The 18605-nt window shown below is 44.9% G+C and overlaps 10 protein-coding genes across 10 annotated transcripts; 5 read left to right on the top strand and 5 right to left on the bottom strand.

Annotated features, from left to right (window-relative positions):
• Nucleotides 1-419: 419 nt before the first annotated feature.
• Nucleotides 420-2075, bottom strand: KUCA_T00005519001 (uncharacterized protein; the record flags this gene model as incomplete). The annotated part of the gene is made up of 1 exon (XM_022602240.1): nt 420-2075. The coding sequence occupies one exon, from the start codon at nt 2073-2075 to the stop codon at nt 420-422; it is 1656 nt and encodes a 551-aa protein (XP_022461512.1).
• A 799-nt stretch (nt 2076-2874) lies between these two features.
• Nucleotides 2875-4374, bottom strand: KUCA_T00005518001 (uncharacterized protein; the record flags this gene model as incomplete). The annotated part of the gene is made up of 1 exon (XM_022602129.1): nt 2875-4374. One exon carries the CDS (start codon nt 4372-4374, stop codon nt 2875-2877), a length of 1500 nt encoding a protein of 499 aa, XP_022461511.1.
• Nucleotides 4375-4706: 332 nt separating this feature from the next.
• KUCA_T00005517001 (uncharacterized protein) lies at nt 4707-6212 on the top strand (the record flags this gene model as incomplete). The annotated part of the gene is made up of 1 exon (XM_022602018.1): nt 4707-6212. The coding sequence occupies one exon, from the start codon at nt 4707-4709 to the stop codon at nt 6210-6212; it is 1506 nt and encodes a 501-aa protein (XP_022461510.1).
• A 587-nt stretch (nt 6213-6799) lies between these two features.
• Nucleotides 6800-7993, top strand: KUCA_T00005516001 (uncharacterized protein; the record flags this gene model as incomplete). Its single annotated transcript, XM_022601907.1, has 1 exon — nt 6800-7993. One exon carries the CDS (start codon nt 6800-6802, stop codon nt 7991-7993), a length of 1194 nt encoding a protein of 397 aa, XP_022461509.1.
• A 146-nt stretch (nt 7994-8139) lies between these two features.
• KUCA_T00005515001 (uncharacterized protein) lies at nt 8140-8844 on the bottom strand (the record flags this gene model as incomplete). The annotated part of the gene is made up of 1 exon (XM_022601796.1): nt 8140-8844. The coding sequence occupies one exon, from the start codon at nt 8842-8844 to the stop codon at nt 8140-8142; it is 705 nt and encodes a 234-aa protein (XP_022461508.1).
• A 2493-nt stretch (nt 8845-11337) lies between these two features.
• KUCA_T00005514001 (uncharacterized protein) lies at nt 11338-12732 on the top strand (the record flags this gene model as incomplete). The annotated part of the gene is made up of 1 exon (XM_022601685.1): nt 11338-12732. The coding sequence occupies one exon, from the start codon at nt 11338-11340 to the stop codon at nt 12730-12732; it is 1395 nt and encodes a 464-aa protein (XP_022461507.1).
• A 270-nt stretch (nt 12733-13002) lies between these two features.
• On the bottom strand, nt 13003-13470 carry KUCA_T00005513001 (uncharacterized protein; the record flags this gene model as incomplete). The annotated part of the gene is made up of 1 exon (XM_022601574.1): nt 13003-13470. One exon carries the CDS (start codon nt 13468-13470, stop codon nt 13003-13005), a length of 468 nt encoding a protein of 155 aa, XP_022461506.1.
• Nucleotides 13471-13781: 311 nt separating this feature from the next.
• On the top strand, nt 13782-15252 carry KUCA_T00005512001 (uncharacterized protein; the record flags this gene model as incomplete). The annotated part of the gene is made up of 3 exons (XM_022601463.1): nt 13782-13817; nt 13947-14012; nt 14065-15252. 3 exons carry the CDS (start codon nt 13782-13784, stop codon nt 15250-15252), a joined length of 1290 nt encoding a protein of 429 aa, XP_022461505.1.
• A 190-nt stretch (nt 15253-15442) lies between these two features.
• On the top strand, nt 15443-16256 carry KUCA_T00005511001 (uncharacterized protein; the record flags this gene model as incomplete). The annotated part of the gene is made up of 2 exons (XM_022601351.1): nt 15443-15538; nt 15600-16256. 2 exons carry the CDS (start codon nt 15443-15445, stop codon nt 16254-16256), a joined length of 753 nt encoding a protein of 250 aa, XP_022461504.1.
• Nucleotides 16257-16646: 390 nt separating this feature from the next.
• Nucleotides 16647-18011, bottom strand: KUCA_T00005510001 (uncharacterized protein; the record flags this gene model as incomplete). The annotated part of the gene is made up of 1 exon (XM_022601240.1): nt 16647-18011. The coding sequence occupies one exon, from the start codon at nt 18009-18011 to the stop codon at nt 16647-16649; it is 1365 nt and encodes a 454-aa protein (XP_022461503.1).
• Nucleotides 18012-18605: the final 594 nt, after the last annotated feature.

Below are 18605 nucleotides of genomic sequence, written 5' to 3'. Positions count from 1 at the left end.
TTAATGTTGCTTTCTTTATGGGTCCTCTCATCGGCCTGGTCATTAACTCTGGAAGCCTAGTGGGCAAGCCATGGCGCATTGACTTCCCGGCGACGGTCTGTCTGCAATCAATAATTCTGTATTTCTTCCTTCTTCCGGATGAACAAGACTCGAAATCTTGAGTTTGCAACTTGATAATGCTATAGAGAGAGAAAAAAGATAAAAACAACCTCGCACAAAGTAGCACTACATTGTCACAAAGCATGTTTAGAGCGTGGAATGCTTCAATTTCAAAGTGCATTCTAACGCTGGACTGCTTTAAAAGAAACTAAAGCAAATTTACTCGTGCTACGAGGTATTCAGCAGTTACGCAAAAAATACAACTCTATTACGTGGTAGTAATAGAGCAGCAGCTCCAAAATAAAAAAAGAAACCTTAGATTAGTCGGAAGATGAGCTTCTGAAGGGTTTGCGCTTCAACCATGTAAAATACCCTTTCCTGACAGTGCTGTGAATGATATCACCATCAACTGTAAACTTCACCTTGTCAAAGTGAAGAGGATTAACATTGTTCTCAAACATTTGGTCCATTTCAGAAGCAGTTCTGCCTTTAGTTTCAGGCAAAAAGGCTAGTGCGACGAAGAACAAGACTGCACCGGTAGCCATCCAAACGAATTGAATTTTCAATCCAAGATTAACCTCATCTGGGTTGTACAAGTATGGGATAAGATATCCCAAACCAAAGCCGACCAGATTGTTCACGTTAGATGCAATTGAAATTGATTTTGCAAGTAAACGGGAAGATGGAATTTCAACAAGAATAGCATAGGCATTTGCGCCAACTGAAAATTGATAAACAAAAGACCAAAGGAAGATGAACACAACAACCACGTACCCAGCTGCAGATGAACTTGCGTATGTCATACACCCAATAATGAGATTGCTGACGGTTAGAAAAGCAACACCACCAACGAACATGCCTCTTCTAGGGAACCTTTGAAGAATGAAGTACGACAAGATGTTACCTCCAACTGCAACTGTGAAGTTTCCCACAGTCTTTTCATTTGAAGAAGAGATTCCTGCATTTTCAAAGAAATAGTTGATGTAAGGCAACACAAAGCTCATACCGACCCATTGTTGACCTGTGATCACCACAGAACAAAGAAACGTTCTCCAGAGGTTCATTCCTTTGAACACTTCAAGATAGGAAACTTGTTTGCTCAGCTCGTGTTCGATAGTCTCCTTTTGTACTTGAGCAACCAGCTCATCAAAATGAGCCTCTTTATCATAGTCTGTGGTGTCACCGTAGAGCCGTGCGATGTTGGCTTGGGCTTTGTCCAAATTTCCTTTTTGAACCAACAACGTAGGAGATTCAGGCAAAAGAGGGGACAACATCAAGAACACTGATACCAGGATGAACTGAATCGCCATTGCGACGGTATATGACCTTTTGTCATCGATATCGGTGTATGATTTGCTGCACGCCATTACCGTGATGGCGGCCAGTAATTGACCAAAACACATGGAAAAATTGATACCAATAGCACCATAACCTCTGAGATTAGGTGGTGACAGCTCTGAAAGGTAAGGAGGCACAACAGTGATCATAATACCAACACTAAGACCCATTATGACTTTACCTGCAACCAAAATTGCAGCAGTTTTAGCAGTAATTTCAACAATCGCAGCCGCTATGGCAATAACACAGGCAACACGAAGTGTGTTGAGTCTGCCAATAACGTCACTCATTTGACCTGAAAAGAGGGAACCAAAGATCTGAGCACCTTGGGAACCACCGTTCCACCCCGACTGATAGACCGCTTTGATAACCCAGGACTGCGACCCTTCATTCCAATATCCGTAACGTTTTCTGAACCCCTCATCTCCCAGCAAGAGACTGAACAGTAACGCATCGATACCAACTCCAGTTGCACCAACATAAATAATCAGCATGTACTTGAGTACACCTTTTGCTTGTTTGATTTGCTCGAGAACAGACAACTTCTCTTCAGTGGCCTCTGGCTTCTCATTGAGTTCACTCTGGATGTCTTCCTCGTCCAGTTCGGCTACCTCTCTGTGCTCAATTTCTTCTTTCATTTTTAATGTGTAAAAAAAGACCGATTGCAGTAACAATAAAGAATCTCAGAATAAATCCGGGGTAATGACTTCGCTATTTATACCTCCACATAACAGAGGTAGTGCTGCCACAGGGGTGTAGTGGCGGGTGATCTTTGCGCGTAGATTCGCTGAATTGGAATTCGGTATTGGCTTTCAACATGTAAACAACCATGGGACGCCGGGAACACCGATGCAATTGACGTTTTCTTCCTCTCCTTCCACGCCCCTATGGTTTGGGTTTTTTCTTCCCTCTTCTGAACGGGAGGCAAGGTAGTACTACACAGTTTAAAAATAATTTTTGAGCTACCCTTTCAGCTACATCAGTGTCGCTTGACAGATTCTTGAATATACGCAGTAGCTGTGCTGAAAACTCAGCAGTAAGACCAAGCAGTAGATATGCAACTGAGTGCATATCCCCGTGGGGTACGCGTGATGACGTCTCAAATTAGAAAAAACAGACGCTTTGCGTACAGGAGGCGGATTACATCACACACTTTTTGTCACCCTTCCCCACACAATTTCCAATTTGAGTGCCTTTCTAAGTGATTATTGAGATGCAAAAAAGATTGGCGCGGGTATATGAAATATCTTGTAAGCTTACGTGCTTAAATTCTTGATGATTTTGCGGAGATAAATACATATAGTGAAATCAAGACGAACACAAGTCTTTGCTATCAGTCTTTTGAGGAAGCAATATGGAGCATCTAATTCAAGCTCTCTGAGAATTTCATTTTTTGTTTTGAAGATAAAATGGCGTCAGACGAACGCTTTGCACTTCTCAAAGTTCATCGTGCTTCGATTCCTCTTCTTGCTTCTTTGGTTTGGTGTGCAAAATAACTCTTCTATAAGATTTCATTGGAGGTGATCCGGCATCAGTCACTTCCAAAATGATATGGTAAGAGTAGCAGTGATCGTCGCCCAAGTATTTTCCCAAAACATTGTAGCATGCTGCTTTGAGATCAGGGACTGTAAAATGAGCTTTTCCTTCGGAGCTGTTGATGTCTATAGCGGCAACCTCTTTCTGGGCATTGGACATGGTTGCGCTAGCATCCCTGTACTGGAACCACTTGAAGCTCAATTTTCCGTCTCTTCCGGAATCTAGATCATAAGAAGCGGTTGCATCCAAATAAACTTCTGATCCAGTTTCGACTTGTAACTCTAAAGGTTTTACGGACTCGCTACCGTTGACAATGACCACTGGTGCATGGTTCGCACTTTCGAAGGACTTCACCGTCCATTGCATCCTGGCTGCAAAGTCGTTTTGAACATCTTCGCGCCATCTCCAAATAGTGGCCTTATCGCTTAGGTGAGTGATACCATTTAGGCCAACAACGTTATCGGTGACGCCAGCGTAATGGTTGAGGCGCCCGGAAATGTCAACCACGTCATAACGACCACCCCATCCACCATGCTTTGGATTTTCTGGATCGTTAAGTCCGTTAGGTATAATATGCAACAAAGAGGGAGTGTCACCTTCCATGATAAACATATAGTCAGGATAAACAGTCCCAAGGTTACCGCCTGCTTTCTGAATGTTTTTGGATATCCACTCTTTTGAAACAAAGTTTATGTCCGGACCACCGCTGTCGTAGCTGTTATATAGATCCCCTGATATGCCAACCCAGCTGGATAGGGCATATTGATTCCATCCATGGATAGATGCAATATAGAATAACCTTGGATATGTGAGTCTAATCCATGAACCTGCATCATCTTGGTCTGAAATGGAATAAACCCTGAGTTTCTCCACAAATCTCTCCACATACTTCTTGGATTTGGTTTTCGAGATCTCGTTCAGAGATTCTGCGAGAACACCCGCACCACCCCACATCAAGATCCAAATTTTTTCGGTATCTGGAGTCGCATCAACGGCTTTGATCAGATTTGCCGCGCCTTCGCTTATCTTTGGAAAGTCAAAGGCAAGAGTTCCATATACCGGATGCCCACTGCTGACAATTGAGCGAAGGTAATCAGCTGTAGGGAAATGTGGCGAATGCTTCAAAAGGTTTGAGTGATCTTTCTCATAGGCGTCAAGAATCGGATATATGTCTTCAACGTGAATTGTATCATTGAGCCAGTAAGAAGTGGTTGCCACAATTCCTTTGTAGTCTATCTCGTTGGAGTACAACAGAGCTCTGACTAGACTCTCTGCATCGTCTGGCTCGTTCGAGATATCTGTTAAAATGAAGGCCCTTGGCTTCACATCCTTGACAACCAATTGAGCCTGGATCAAAGTAAAGAGCAGAGCAGCACAGGCAATTATACTATATTTTATCATTTTGTCAATTACAACAGGCACTCTCCTAAGGACAACAAAAGAATGAATGTGAGAAAGACAGATGGGAAATCATAAGTAAAAAAGTGTCCCCAGATCGAAAAGGGAACGCGCTTAACATTTCTCTTCATGGGTTTCTTTGCGGCAGATACACCCTTGATAGCATTTACCCCGGGAGTCTACGATAGCCTCGATGCGCTGCTATTTTTCATCGGGCAAGCAAGCAGGCAGGCAGGCAGGCTCAGGCCATGCACGGGCTTTAATTTCGGTTCCGTCTTCTTTCGAGTGTTAGTTTAATAATAGTTCACTTTCAGTACAAAAAGCTAATTTTCTCAATGGCCCGTCAAAGCTTTGATCTCAGTGTCTACTTGGTTACCAATGCTGAGATGGTTCCCGAGGGAATCGATTTTGTCACTCAGGTGGAAAGAGCCATCGAAGGTGGGGTCACCATAGTCCAGCTTCGTGAAAAGAACCTGGAAACCAGAGAGTTTATAGAAAGGGCTAGACAAGTGCATAAGCTCACAAAAAAGGCAGGAATCCCACTCATCATCAACGACAGAGTGGACGTTGCACTTGCTATAGACTGTGAAGGAGTCCATGTTGGCCAGGATGATATGCCCGTTCCGCTTGTACGCAAGCTGATTGGGCCAGATAAGATCATTGGAGTGAGCACTGGATACGTTGACGAGGTAAAACAAGCCGCTTTGGACGAGGCAGATTATATAGGTATTGGGGCCGTTTTTGCCACCCAGACCAAGAAATTGAAGAAGATTCCGTTTGGTACTGAGGGTATCAGGAGACTTTTGGGCGCTCTCAAAGAGAGTAATGCCTTACACATGAAGACGTGTGTGATTGGAGGGATCAATGGCTCTAACATACAACGAGTGAATCTTTTGGGCAGAATTGAAGGCAAGAAGGTGGACGGTTTTGCGGTCGTCTCGTGTATCATGGCTAACAATGATGCCAAAACTGCGACTCTTGCGCTGAAACAGAAAATCGACACGTTGCCATCCTGGGCCACTCCAAAAAGCACTCGGTTGTCAGGAGATGAGATTGACGCATCAATTGGTGAGAAAACTCCGATGGTGCACCATATAACCAATGACGTGGTGAAGAACTTCAGTGCAAACGTCACTCTTGCAGTAGGTGGCTCGCCCATAATGAGCGAGTGCCGTGAAGAATTTGGCGAGTTTGCGAGCATACCGAATTCTGCGTTGGTATTGAATACAGGAACGCTTACGGATGCCAAGATGGACATATATATAGCTGCAATTGAGGCATACAACAAAGTGGGCACTCCAATAGTATACGATCCCGTCGGGGCTGGGGCCTCCGAGTTCAGGAGACATGCTGTTCGCCAGCTATTGAACTCGGGCTACTTCAGTGTTATCAAGGGCAACGAAGGCGAGATCAGTGCTGTTGCTGGGTTAACAAAGCAAATGAAGGGTGTGGATAACGTGGGTTCCTCGTCCATCGACGACATCGTTGAGATGGCTAAAAAAGTGGCTTATGATAACAAGTGCGTTGTGGTGGTTACTGGCGTTGCAGATGTGGTAGCTGGGTGTGTCTTTTCTGGTGAAGACGAGCCCGACTTGGAGTATAAAATTATTCAAGGAGGCCATCCAATGATGGGTCAAATTACCGGAACGGGTTGCTCGCTCGGAAGTGCAATTGCAGTTTCTGTTGCTGCCAACCCTGAATCCCCTTTCTATGCAACTGTACGGGCAGTTGAGAAATATAAAGAGGCGGGAAAGGTTGCGGGGACTCTGGCTTCCGGGACAAAGGGTCCTGGAACGTTTGTGACATCGTTTCTTGACGCTTTAGCAACGCGAGGTCAATAGTAAATTGGCCGAAGAAGTGGTCCATTGGTTGATTTTGTAGTCAAATTGCAAACGACAAATACCAATAACAACCAGCAAAGCCCAAAACCTCAATTGGCCGATAACCAATTGACCAGAAGTTTTCATTAATCACTTAGACTTTAAAACTTCCTCGGATCAATTCCACACTTAGACGTGCATGATGCGAAAGCACCACTAAGTCGCCTCGGCCTTTGTAAGGCTTCCCAAAATGATGCCTTTATCGCAACGGATCGGCATTTTTGTAGATACGGCGGCCTCGAGGACTGGTGGCGATTTTCGTTGTCATTCCGGGCTTTTCCTTACGAATAATTTGACACTTGTGCGAATCCCGACCATTCTACCTGTCAAAAAAGCCTTGAACCCACCACAGCTCCGATCGGTGTGTGGCGCGCACCAATTGCATAATCGCACGTCATTACCCCAGTTTGCTTGTTCTTGACGTGATAGACATTAATAATCAAATGGCGAAAGTTGGTTGAAAATGTAGTATAAATATAAAGGGTAGGGTTGTTTTCTCGTCATTATATTTTTCGTAATTTTTTGAGACAGTTTTCTTACAAGCTACAATGAGTCCATCAGCTATCCACACCGATCCAAACGAAGCCATCATTGCGTCTTTGACGCAGCAATTCAAAGATAAGGTTGGTGTTGGTTTCACAAAGAATGCCGTAAAGGACCTTCCTGCACCAGCCGTTAAGCGCTACCAGAAATATGGTGTTGATCTTTCCAAGGGTTATCCGGAGAGACCCACTGAAATTCCAGTTTTCCTGGACGAGGCCTACAAAGTGAGAGGAGAGGGTTTCGAGTTCACTGACCGCGGTATAAATGCTGATCCTGAGAAAAAGGCTTTATTCGGGGCAGCCAAAGAGGTTATCAATCTGACCAAGTACATTGGTACTGAAATTGTGGGACTGCAACTTTCGGAATTGACCAACCAACAGCGTGACGAACTGGCCAGACTAATTGCTGAGAGAACGGTTGTTTTTTTCAGAGACCAGGATCTTTCTCCCCAGAAGCAATTGGAGTTGGGTAAGTACTTCGGTACTCCCGAGGTTCACCCTTTGGTTCCCCATGTTCCAGGTTTGGAGGGTATCACTGTTTTGTGGCCTCACCTGCAGGAGCTAGATACCGGGAAGGCTTCCTTCAAGCATCCGGTTGGAACTGCTTTCTGGCACACCGACCTGACCCACGAATACCAGCCCCCAGGAATCACTCATTTGCACAATGACACCATTCCAGACTTGGGTGGTGACACTATTTGGGTTTCTGGATACGGTGCTTACGATAAGCTGTCGCCAGCTTTCCAAGAGTTCCTGGACGGTAAGACAGCCATCTACAGTTCTGCTCACGCTTACATCGACAGAAACGACCCATTGAAGGGTCCAGTTCATGTTGAAAGGGAGCATCCTTTGGTCAGAACCCATCCTGTCACAGGTTGGAAGGCGTTGTTCGTCAACAAGAAATACACGAAGAGAATTGTTGGTCTGGAACCACAAGAGTCGAAGGCCATATTGGACTATTTGTTCAGCGTGTTTGAATCCAACTTGGACCTACAGGTTAGGTTCAACTGGAAGCCCACCAAGCCGGGTGTTGGTACCTCTGCCCTTTGGGATAACAGAATCAGTCAACATTTTGCAGTCTGGGATTACGAAGGTACTGAACCAAGACACGGTACCAGAGTCACCTCATTGGCTGAAAAGCCTTTCTTTGACCCAAACTCCAAGTCTCAGCGTCAATCTTTGGGATTGCCACTCAATTGAGGCTTGAAAGTTTGAGTGAAACTTTTGCACTTCTGATACTTTGTATTTTGTCCATGAGTTGTTGCGGGTTGTCATAATCAATATGGTTTATTTTGTGAAACTGTGCGTAGTCATTTCTTCATTAATGTTAAATCGTCCGTAAATAATTATCTGACTGTGAATCCATTATCCACAGTTAACGTTGATCCAGTTATTGATTCGTGCTCGACGAGAAACATTACCAGATCAACGACATCCTTTTTGACATCGCCCTGTAGCAACTGGTCAAACAGCTTGGAGTTCACCATTTCACCCATATCTGTCTCCATAAGCCCTGGTAGAATTGCGTTGCACCGAATCTTGCTCCTGGTGAGCTCCAGCGCAAGTGCTTTAGTCATTCCAACCATTCCTGCCTTTGAAGTAACGTATGCTACCGAACCGACCATGGGTCTCTCAGCCAAAACAGAGGCAATATTGATAATTGAGCCGTTTATTTTTCGCCTCATCATTGCCTTGGCCGCAAGTTTTGACAGTATGAGGCTGGATGTCAGGTTGGTGTTGATCACCGATTGGAGCTCGGTAATGGAAGTATTCACCACCAGTGACCTATCTGTTTTCCCGGCGCAATTCACTAGCAAATGGTAGTCTTTGCCAATAAATAGCGGTCCAATGGCATCTTCAATCAATTCTGGCTTCGACAAATCGAGTGGAACATAGTTGTGTTGTTTGGGGTCTTTCAGCTTGGATATCGTGTCTTTGAGCTTTGGTTCGTCTCTCGCAACCAGTGTACACGACCAGCCTTTCAAAGCCAGGGCATCTGCTATCGACTTTCCGAGCCCTCGAGACCCTCCAGTGATCAAAGCCTTGGACATTTTGACACCGAGGTGTTATCTACCGAAGGTCGTAATAAAATGCATCGCTACAACAGTTCAGCACAGTAAGTGGTAGTGTGCGGCGTAATCTGATAAAAGACGAAACGGCGAAGCGCCGAAGCTTTGGGCGTGGATGGCCCATCCACGGCAGCTGGCATGTTATAATTCTCGCTGCAGTAATTGTTTGGAGGTATGACGGCATCACATCAGTAGGCACAGAATAGGCGAGGCAGTTGGCTTCGTTTCTTGTGGCTTGAGATTAAATGGGTGGTTTTGAAAAACTCAGAGGCGAGCCAACAGGGTTTCGAAGTATATCTCAAGTTTGTTCTTTGAAAGTGTTTAGGGTGTTTAGGCTTTCACCGAATAAACCGATTATAGCCGTATTCATAAAACCTATTTCTCTTGGATGATACGAAAGGAATAGCGATAACCGGTGATACGGCTCTGCTCATCGCGCCAGGAACAGGCCTAGAGCAGTCTGGGAACCGTCAATGCTAATATAACACTGGATAAAATACTTTGAAGGAAGGGGTGGCGATTGCAGCGATTTGTGTCCGAAACAGGACCGTGCCGGGAATAACCAAGTGAAACCAGGGGACGTAAGGATTAATAATGTAAGAAATGCGCATCAGCAGTGACAGGCCAATCAGCATCGAAAAATTTGGAATCTCAAAGAATATTTACAAAGCTCGTACATTCCTTCGCATATAGTGTATCATATGACACACACCAAATCGAGTATTCAGGTGATCATCTCCCTGTGCATAATTTTGGTCGATCTTAACACTCGCCTGATGACTTTAACCGACAACAAAACCAATAGATCGCTAGACTGCATGAATAATGCATATCGTTATTGCCGGTCATGTTGGGGCAAGGGTTGGGGATCACGAAAAAGCTGCATAGTCGCTTCTTCATATGGTCAATTCTCCGTGAGCGATGGTCCAGGGATCGATTTTCTCCGGCCCAGAACAGATTGATGTCGACACGTGCATCGGTTAAAGTTAGGGTCCAAAAGCAACCGAGGATCGATAGAAAAAATAATCGAATAACGAGTCAATTTTTTTAACGAACGCTTTTGATACTAGATGAAAAAACCTAAATATTTTTCCAAGAGATGCCGCAAAAAGAATTTCCGAATAAAAGTTTAATTCAGTGGTTAGCCAATGGCCTTTCCCGTTTCTTGTTTTTAGTTCCTCGACCCAACAGCGAAGCAAAGCGCATATGATGTCTTGATGCGCAGGAGCGAAATGTATTGCGCTGATCCATCAAAAACTTTAGGCGGCAAAAGAGAGCCTAACAAGGCAGGTGTATGCAACATTTTACACAGCACACGTCTGTGACTGCAGGTTGGGTCTCCGACGACGGTGATGAGCAACGAGGCGAGCGAATCCAACTTGGTCTCCTTTTTTGGAATGTTTTGGTTTTAGTCTGTTCTTCAATACTTCTGTGCTGAGTATATTTCTACCATAGAAAAGCTTCAGTAAAAAACTCGCCAAACTTTCTCAACCCATCGAATCAGCCTAATGCAGTGTCGTACATGCCGCTCTGCATTATAATCTGACCATATCTTCTGTTGAGTCCGCAAACCTCTAAAACCTGGATCGCCTAGACGTGTGGCGCGCGATCAAAAGGCTTTAGGCTTCGCTGAGTTCCCGGTTAAACGGGGCTAGCCGACCCCACCAGTAGTGCCCGCAGCGAAATTACTTTCGGTGAAAGTTTTCTTGGATTTCTTCATTTGACTTTGAGAGTGCACGATTAAAGCGCTTGTCAGGTTTGTGTTGTAAGTTGAGCTTTCCCCCTTTGCCTGCGTTCACCTCTCCGCTTCTGAAAAGCAGTCAATATATCTGGCGTCCACTGCAATAGAGGGTGATAAATATAAACAGAGTGTCAGCAGTTTTGAGCTAGACCTCTTTTATTGTGCGCCTTTGCTCTCTAGTCACGTTTTTTCGCATCTAGACTTGTTCCGGGCCGGTTTATACAACCTGTTGTCCATTTACTCACTTGCCCAGAAGGGAATATATCGCGAGGAAGGGTGAATCGTGGTTAGATCCCCGAGAAGTTTCAATAGGTTCTCGTCATTTGTTTTCAATTACACTCGGAAGTGAACTTGCTGTCCTCGTTTAGTAAACGAGACATTGACTGGTCAAAGGCGAATCCATACTCAAACGTTGCTTACTGAGTTTTCTTATTAACAATTACTCTGTCGATAGACATTGCTGTCTCTGCGTTCCTTTGACTTTTACATCTCCAACGAGCCCTGTGATATTTAAAGGGGAGCAGGTTCGGATCTCATCTGTCTGATTGAGGTATTTGCCTTTATTTGCTGTTTCCGATTTTGAGCTTCGTCAATTTATTTGGCTATTTCTCCGTGGTACGCCTTTTGTTCCCAGTGTATCCTCGAAAGAGTTACCAAAATTTTTGAGCTGACAGCTAAGGGGTTGTCAGAGGATATTTCTTATCTTCTAATACTATCGCAAACGCACACCAAACATGTCCAAAGAACCAAAGAAGTCTGCCTTCGTGCAGAAGCTTTACACGATGCTATCGGATCCAAATCTGAACAATTTGATATGGTGGACCAGGCGTGATGACGGCACTTTCGCCCTTTTGCCAGGTGCCGAGTTCGCGTATGCCCTCACGGGCTATTTCAAGCACGGAAACGTTGCCTCCTTCGTGAGACAACTACACATGTATGGGTTCCACAAAGTTTCGGACTCAGAAAACAACAACAGTACAATCTGGGAATTCAGACATTCAAGCGGAAAGTTCAGAGAAGGTGATGAGGAATCGCTGGCGTATATCAAGAGAAGGTCGTCTTCAAACGCGAAGAACGAAACTCAACAACCAATAGCTTATGAACCAGTGTATTATGTCCCACAGCACCAACCACCACATCCTCACATCCAACAATACCATATTCAGCATCAACCACAACATCAACCACAACATCAACCACAACATCAACCACAGCATCAACCACAGCGGGAGCCTCTTGAGCCTCGCAATACGCAAGTTCCAAATATGCTACCAAGACATAGTTTTGATACTTTGGAGTTGGCACACAATGCTGATCACGACTCACAGGCCCTCGTACACGGACAGGCACAGTTGAGACAAAACTCCGATTCGCTGTTGCTGGGAATACAGACTCATTCAAACAACTTGCTGCGAGCTGCTGATGTGATACCTGATTTGGTAGATTCGCCGTTTTTACAGCAAAACCTACGTCCTCACCACCAACACCAACATTTCCACCACCACCACCATCAGGCGCAGCAACAGTCTTACCACAATCCGATAGACGAAAAGCTTGCGTCCCTGAAAAATCTAGTTGACTCAAGAGACGGGATATTCAAATTCACTGAGGGTGGTAACAACAATCACCCCGTCAATAATAGGCAAAGACTGCCGTCAATGTTTTTAGACCCTCTGGCCCCGGACCCAGAGAGACCAGTACCGAGGTCGGTCCCACATTCATCTACAAATAGTCCAAGTGCTCTCCCACACTCTGGAAACAGCTTAAGCGGCATGCCGGGCCAAACATCACTGTCGCTGGGACACTTTGGATCACATGCATTGCACAGAAACAATTCTTCGATATCGTTGAGTGCCCAGATAAGACCGAGTCTTGTTGAGATTCACAGTGCGAATCCAAACCTGAACAGTTCGATATCAAGCTCAAAGTCGCAGCAGGACTCGATCTTTTCCAACAAATCTAATTCTATTGCATCGGTGGGACGGTGTTCAATTGTTGATCTTCTCAACGATGATAAGAGAAAGGATGAAACGACTGGGGTTCAGGAAGAAGAAAGTAATGATTCAGGGAAACGGAAGCTTGAGAACGAAGAGACGTTAAATAGGGAGGAGAAGAAACAAAGGGTTTGATTTTATTTTGGTCGAGAAGAGAATCTCGAAAGTGACAATTGGTCGAATGTTGTAATTATAGTCGAAAAGTTACAATGATGGATATCATGAAGGGACAGTAGAGTATGGATAAGAGTAGGCAAATCTCAGTATATATAGCAAACTATGACGGTCATAGCCGACAATCGCTTCAAATTTTATGGTATGTCCTTACGAATCAAAATCTAACATGACTATTATAGTATATATGTGGCTATGGTACAATGTTGGGGTCATTCCTTGCTTTCTCCCTCACTTCTTGATCTTCTTCTCAAACATCAAATTCGAACCGGTTTTCGCCTTTCTGACAGGAACATCGTCCTCTTCATCTGAGTTAACATCAAGACTAGGCTTGATCTGACGTTTCGCGACTACTCTCTGTGGATTCTTCGCCTTCGTCTTTTGGATCTTCTTCTCTAGCACACTGAACGACCTACTCTGAGGAATTTGTTTCTTCTTCTCGCGCTTGACATCCTTTCCCTGAATGAAATCAGCAACTGTGGAGTTCTCTTGCACGTTGCTGAAACTTAACCCGGAACCCTGTCGTATGATCGGTTGCTCGAGAAAGAAATGATCTGATTTTGAAGGTTTTGATTCTGCATCTGATGCGTTTTTCTTTGTATCATCCTTCTTGGAGGCATCTTCAAGCCACGAGGAAACCTTAGAGTTGATCATGGAGAGCCCCATTGAAAACTCCGCCTGCAGGTTTTCTTTTGACATGGGGGGCAGGCTTATTCAACAAATTGCTGCTTGAAACTGTTCAATAACTTCCACCAAGTCTGTACCTTTGGTTTGTCCCCTCGTTTAACACGCTCACCTTGCAATCTTAAACACTAATCTCTCAGACTTATTTCTGATACCCAATTTTTTTGGTCGTGCACCTTTCCCAATGCTGCCCGGTAGCTGCCACCCGGAGAACGTGTCACCATCTCAATCGGGCCTCTCCATTCCATCAACCAAGACAACTTGATCCTTCCTTTCGGCGTTAAAGGCATCCTCTAACCTTTGGAAGTTGTCCAAATTAAAGAGTTATGTTTTCGAGAAATTTAAAGCAATTGGCAAGCCAGGTAAGTTATATCCATTGGGTATCAAAATGCTCCCGAAATGCTAGAATTCCACAAATTCAGTCTCGGGGCAATGATTCCCCCTCAACGTTGACATCTTCAAGACCATGGTACTAACATTTGTTGTTGCAGTCCCTGCGCTACCAACGTAGGAATCTATCCATTCATGAATACCGTTCAGCTGCGTTGCTGAAGAGTGTAAGTGTCACATTTCTGTTGCTCTTTTCGATTCTGTTGCTAACCAATCTAGTACGGCATTGGTGTTCCAAACGGATCTGCCTCTGAAACCGCGGAAGGTGCTTTCCAAATTGCCAAGGACCTCAACACTGAAGATCTTGTTGTCAAGGCCCAGGCTTTGACCGGTGGTCGTGGTAAGGGCCACTTTGACAACGGTTTGCAAGGTGGTGTCAGACTGGTGACCTCTCCAGAGGAGGTGAAGGACTTGGCCGAGAAGATGATTGGCCACAAGCTCATCACCAAGCAGTCCGGAGCTGGTGGTAAGGAGGTTACCGCCGTTTACGTTGTTGAACGTAAGTTTGTCAGAAAGGAGGCTTACTTGGCCATTCTGTTGGACAGAAAGAACCAGTTACCATTGATTGTGGCCTCCTCTGAGGGTGGTATGAACATCGAAGATGTTGCCAAGACCAACCCAGATGCCATCAAGTCTTACAATGTTGACTTGGAGGCCGGTGTCACAGACTCTCAGGCTTTGGAGATTGCCTCCGTCTTGGGATTCACCAAGCATGCCCAAGACAAGGCTGCTGACACCATCAAGAAGCTGTACCAGATCTTCGCTGAGCGTGATGCTACTCAGATCGAGATCAACCCATTGAGTGAGACCATCGACCACGACGTTTTGTGTATGGACGCGAAGTTCGGGTTCGACGACAATGCTTCTTTCCGTCAAGAGGAGGTCTTCTCCTGGAGAGACAAGGCCCAGGAAGACCCTGAGGAAGTCAAGGCTGCCGAGTCTGGTTTGAACTTCATCAAGCTTGATGGAAACATCGGTTGTTTGGTCAACGGTGCCGGTCTTGCCATGGCTACCATGGATATCATCAAGTTGTACGGTGGTCAGCCAGCCAACTTCTTGGACTGTGGTGGAGGAGCCACTCCTGAGACCATTGAGCAAGCTTTCAGACTGATCATGTCCGAATCCAATGTCACTGGTATCTTCGTCAACATCTTCGGTGGTATTGTCAGATGTGACTACGTCGCCGAGGGTCTTATTGCTGCCACCAAGTCTTTGGGCTTGGAGATCCCAGTTGTTGTTAGATTGCAAGGTACAAACATGGAGAAAGCCCAGAAGTTGATTGCCGAATCTGGCCTGAAGCTCTTTGCCTTCACCGAATTGGACCCAGCCGCCGAGAAGGTTGTTCAACTCTCCGACATTGTCAAGAAGGCCAACGACGTTGGTGTCAAGGTCAACTTTGAGATCTAAGTAACCGCATTATTAAAGAATATGAATAAAGAGGTCATCTATTATGATACATCCTAGCACGTCCCCCAGTAGAGATGATTTGTCACGTGACCAAGATTCTGTTTGTTCCACGTACGACTCCACCTGGTCCGTATCTCGAGTCAAGGACGGTTTGCCACACAAGACATATCTGATTTATCTACACGCCAGCATGTTTTTAACCAGAAGTGAATATGATAGAGGTGTGAGCACCTTCAGTCCTGAAGGGAGATTATTCCAAGTGGAATATTCCATGGAGGCAATTAAGGTATGTGATGATGGAGAGTAAGCTCACGACTTGACTCGCAGTAATACTAACACCCGTCTAGCTCGGGTCAACGGCAATTGGAATCGCTACATCGGAAGGTGTTGTTCTTGGGGTTGAAAAGAGAGTGACATCGTCCTTGCTGGAATCAGATTCTGTCGAGAAGATCATGGAGATTGACCGCCATATTGGCTGTGCCATGTCGGGTCTAACAGCAGATGCGCGCAGTATGATTGACCATGCCAGAGTTTCCAGTGTAACACACGATTTGCACTATAACGAGTCGATTGGAGTTGAGTCGTTGACTCAATCCGTTTGCGATTTGGCGCTGAGATTCGGAGAGGGTGCTTCTGGTGAGAAGAGACTGATGTCGCGTCCATTTGGTGTGGCATTGTTGATTGCTGGTGTCGACGAAAACGGGCCTCAATTGTACCATGCCGAGCCTTCTGGAACGTTTTACAGATACGATGCGAAGGCCATTGGGTCTGGATCCGAAGGTGCCCAGGCAGAACTGCAGAACGAATACCACAGCTCGTTGACCTTGAAGGAGGCCGAGCTTTTGGTGCTCAAAATCTTAAAGCAGGTGATGGAGGAGAAGCTTGATTCTACGAATGCTCAACTAGCAAGTGTGACTAAGGAGGAGGGATTTAAGATTTACGCGGATTCAAAAACCGCTGAGATAATTCAGGAGTTGAAGGAGTCGGAGATTGACGAGGATTAGATGGTGTACTTTCATAGCATGAAATCTTTCGGAAACTGAATTTTCTGTACTTGAAATTACGAGGTAAGAAGCACGCTCTTTTCAACTGGCTTTGAAGAAAACAAGGTACTCTTTCAGCATCTCTGAGAAAGACCCTTTGGTGAATTGAGCACACACTCAAACGATTTTTTCATCTCTAAAACTACACTCGCTAAGCTCGCAATGTAGATTCTGGTGAAAATACTCATTCTAGTGCATCTAGTTGAATATTCCTGACGTATGCCTCAAGCCACATACGTTTCTTGCGATGCCATGATGGTAATCCGTTCAATGGTGATGTCTATAATCTCGATGTGATAATAAGGGAAACATATAAATGTACATATATGCATTTCTCAAGTAATATTTTGTTCACTCCACATATTGCGCATACTCAGGCAACTCCTTGATCTTCGAAGTCATGAACTTCTCGAGCTTTGTGGCATTCTTGTAGTAGGTCGTACTCTCATTATTGTACGACCTACAGTTGTTGAAAATGAGACGACAATCATAGACAAAGTCCTCGAATGTCTGGTAGCGATCGTTCTCCAACTTAGTCTCCATCGTGCTGAGATCCATCGGTTCTTTGATAACCTTGTAGTAGTCCGAAACCTCATCCTTGTTGACTGGTTGTGTGAATGGCCACGAACTTGGGTGGTTCTGCAATTCTGTCAAAATATTAGCCATAACAGCATGATGGGGGCCTCGTTTTGGTTTCTGTGCCAATTCGTCCATCTCTGGGGTCCATCCGGCCGCTTTCAGTTCAGGTATAGTGGATGCATCAATGGGTTTGGCTCCTGGTTTCATAAAATGTTTCAGTCCAGGACGAACCACATGAGATTGAGAAATTGATCTGATCTTCTTGTAGATGGCAGCTTTCTGTAGAACCAAAATTTTGGCGGCATCCAAATAACGTATCCTGGGAAGCATGGTGCACTGCATCAGCGTTCCTCCTTCGTAATCCTTGATATAACCCATCCAGGTGGATTTTGGCAGAGTGATTTCTTTGGTGAAGCCTTGTTTCTTGAAATAACCAATGGCATAGTTATCAGCATAGGTCAGAAAGTACTTGATTTTTGAAGTGTTTCTAACATAGTCCTTCAAGTGGTTCATCAAGTGCGCACCATAACCCCTCACCTGCTCGGTTGAAGATATGGCACAAAACACGATTTCCGCAAACTCTCGGCTCTCAAAAGGTCTATATGTTATTCCACCAACCACAGTGAGCGGTTTCCTCACCACTGCCATGGAAATGTGGGATCTATCGTATACCAAACGGGCAATATACGATTTGGGCATCTCGGGTAATTGTTTCTGGAAAATATTCTTCAACCCAGTTAGCACCATCATGTTCTCTCTGGTATTATCATTGTTCACCACTCGGAACTCAATTGTGCCCTCTTTTTCTTCAATAACCGAAGGTCTCTCTTTGAAGCTATACGTGTGACCCAGAAAGCTGAAGGATGTGGTGCGCTTCTTCTCGTCTTCTTCCTTGGTTTCTTCTCCATCCTTTTGAGCCTCTCCTTCTTCTTCTTCCTCCTCTTCATCTTCCTCTTCATCATCGTCTTCCTCGTCGTCATCGTCATCATCGTCTTCTGGATCCCCGTCGTTCTCGTTCTTGTCTCTATCAGCTTCTTCCTTCGGCGTGGCCACGTCCGATCCATCCTCCACCTTCATTCGTTTTGCATCGCGCTCTTCGTCCGAATCGAGCCTTCTCTTGCTGTCCGTTACAGCCATTCTATTGTACAGGGTGAATTGTTGCGGTAATATCTGCCTGCTGTGGAGACTCAATGTCGCGGTCGAGATGTTGAGGGACCTGTGGGGTGCGCGGCTCAAATCGCTTGGTCTATTTTGGTTGGTGCACTAAAAAGAGCAAAGAATCCCACAAAGACAAATGATTTATAGGACTTTATATCCTCAGATGGGTTGGAAAGCTGATACAATGCTGTGATCACTAGTTTAGAGTGGAAAGAAGATCGTTGTAAGAACGTATGTCCTTGACAATTGCAGGTTCTGTCAAATGTTTGGTAGGATTTCCCCAGAAATCCAACAAATTTCAAAAAACTAACCAAATTATCTTGCTCTCGACTGAAAAAGTTCTACCATTGGCCAATGCATAATTTCAAAAATCAACATTATTCAATACTACTATAACAATCCAGCATAATATAAACCCTGAAAGTCTCAATCTCGTCTCAATCTCGTCTAAATCAGGTATAACTACCCGTTTGGTACAATGCTGTTGCGTCCGCCTGCTAAAAACCATTTTCAGGGCTGTGCTAGTCTTACCTCATCACACAGCCTTCTACGTCATAATTTTTGACACGGAAG

Source organism: Kuraishia capsulata, genomic scaffold, assembly GCF_000576695.1.
Source record: "Kuraishia capsulata CBS 1993 genomic scaffold, Kuraishia_capsulata_scaffold_7, whole genome shotgun sequence".
Taxonomy (NCBI): Eukaryota; Fungi; Ascomycota; class Pichiomycetes; order Pichiales; family Pichiaceae; genus Kuraishia; species Kuraishia capsulata.
This window is presented reverse-complemented; position numbering and strand designations above follow the sequence as displayed.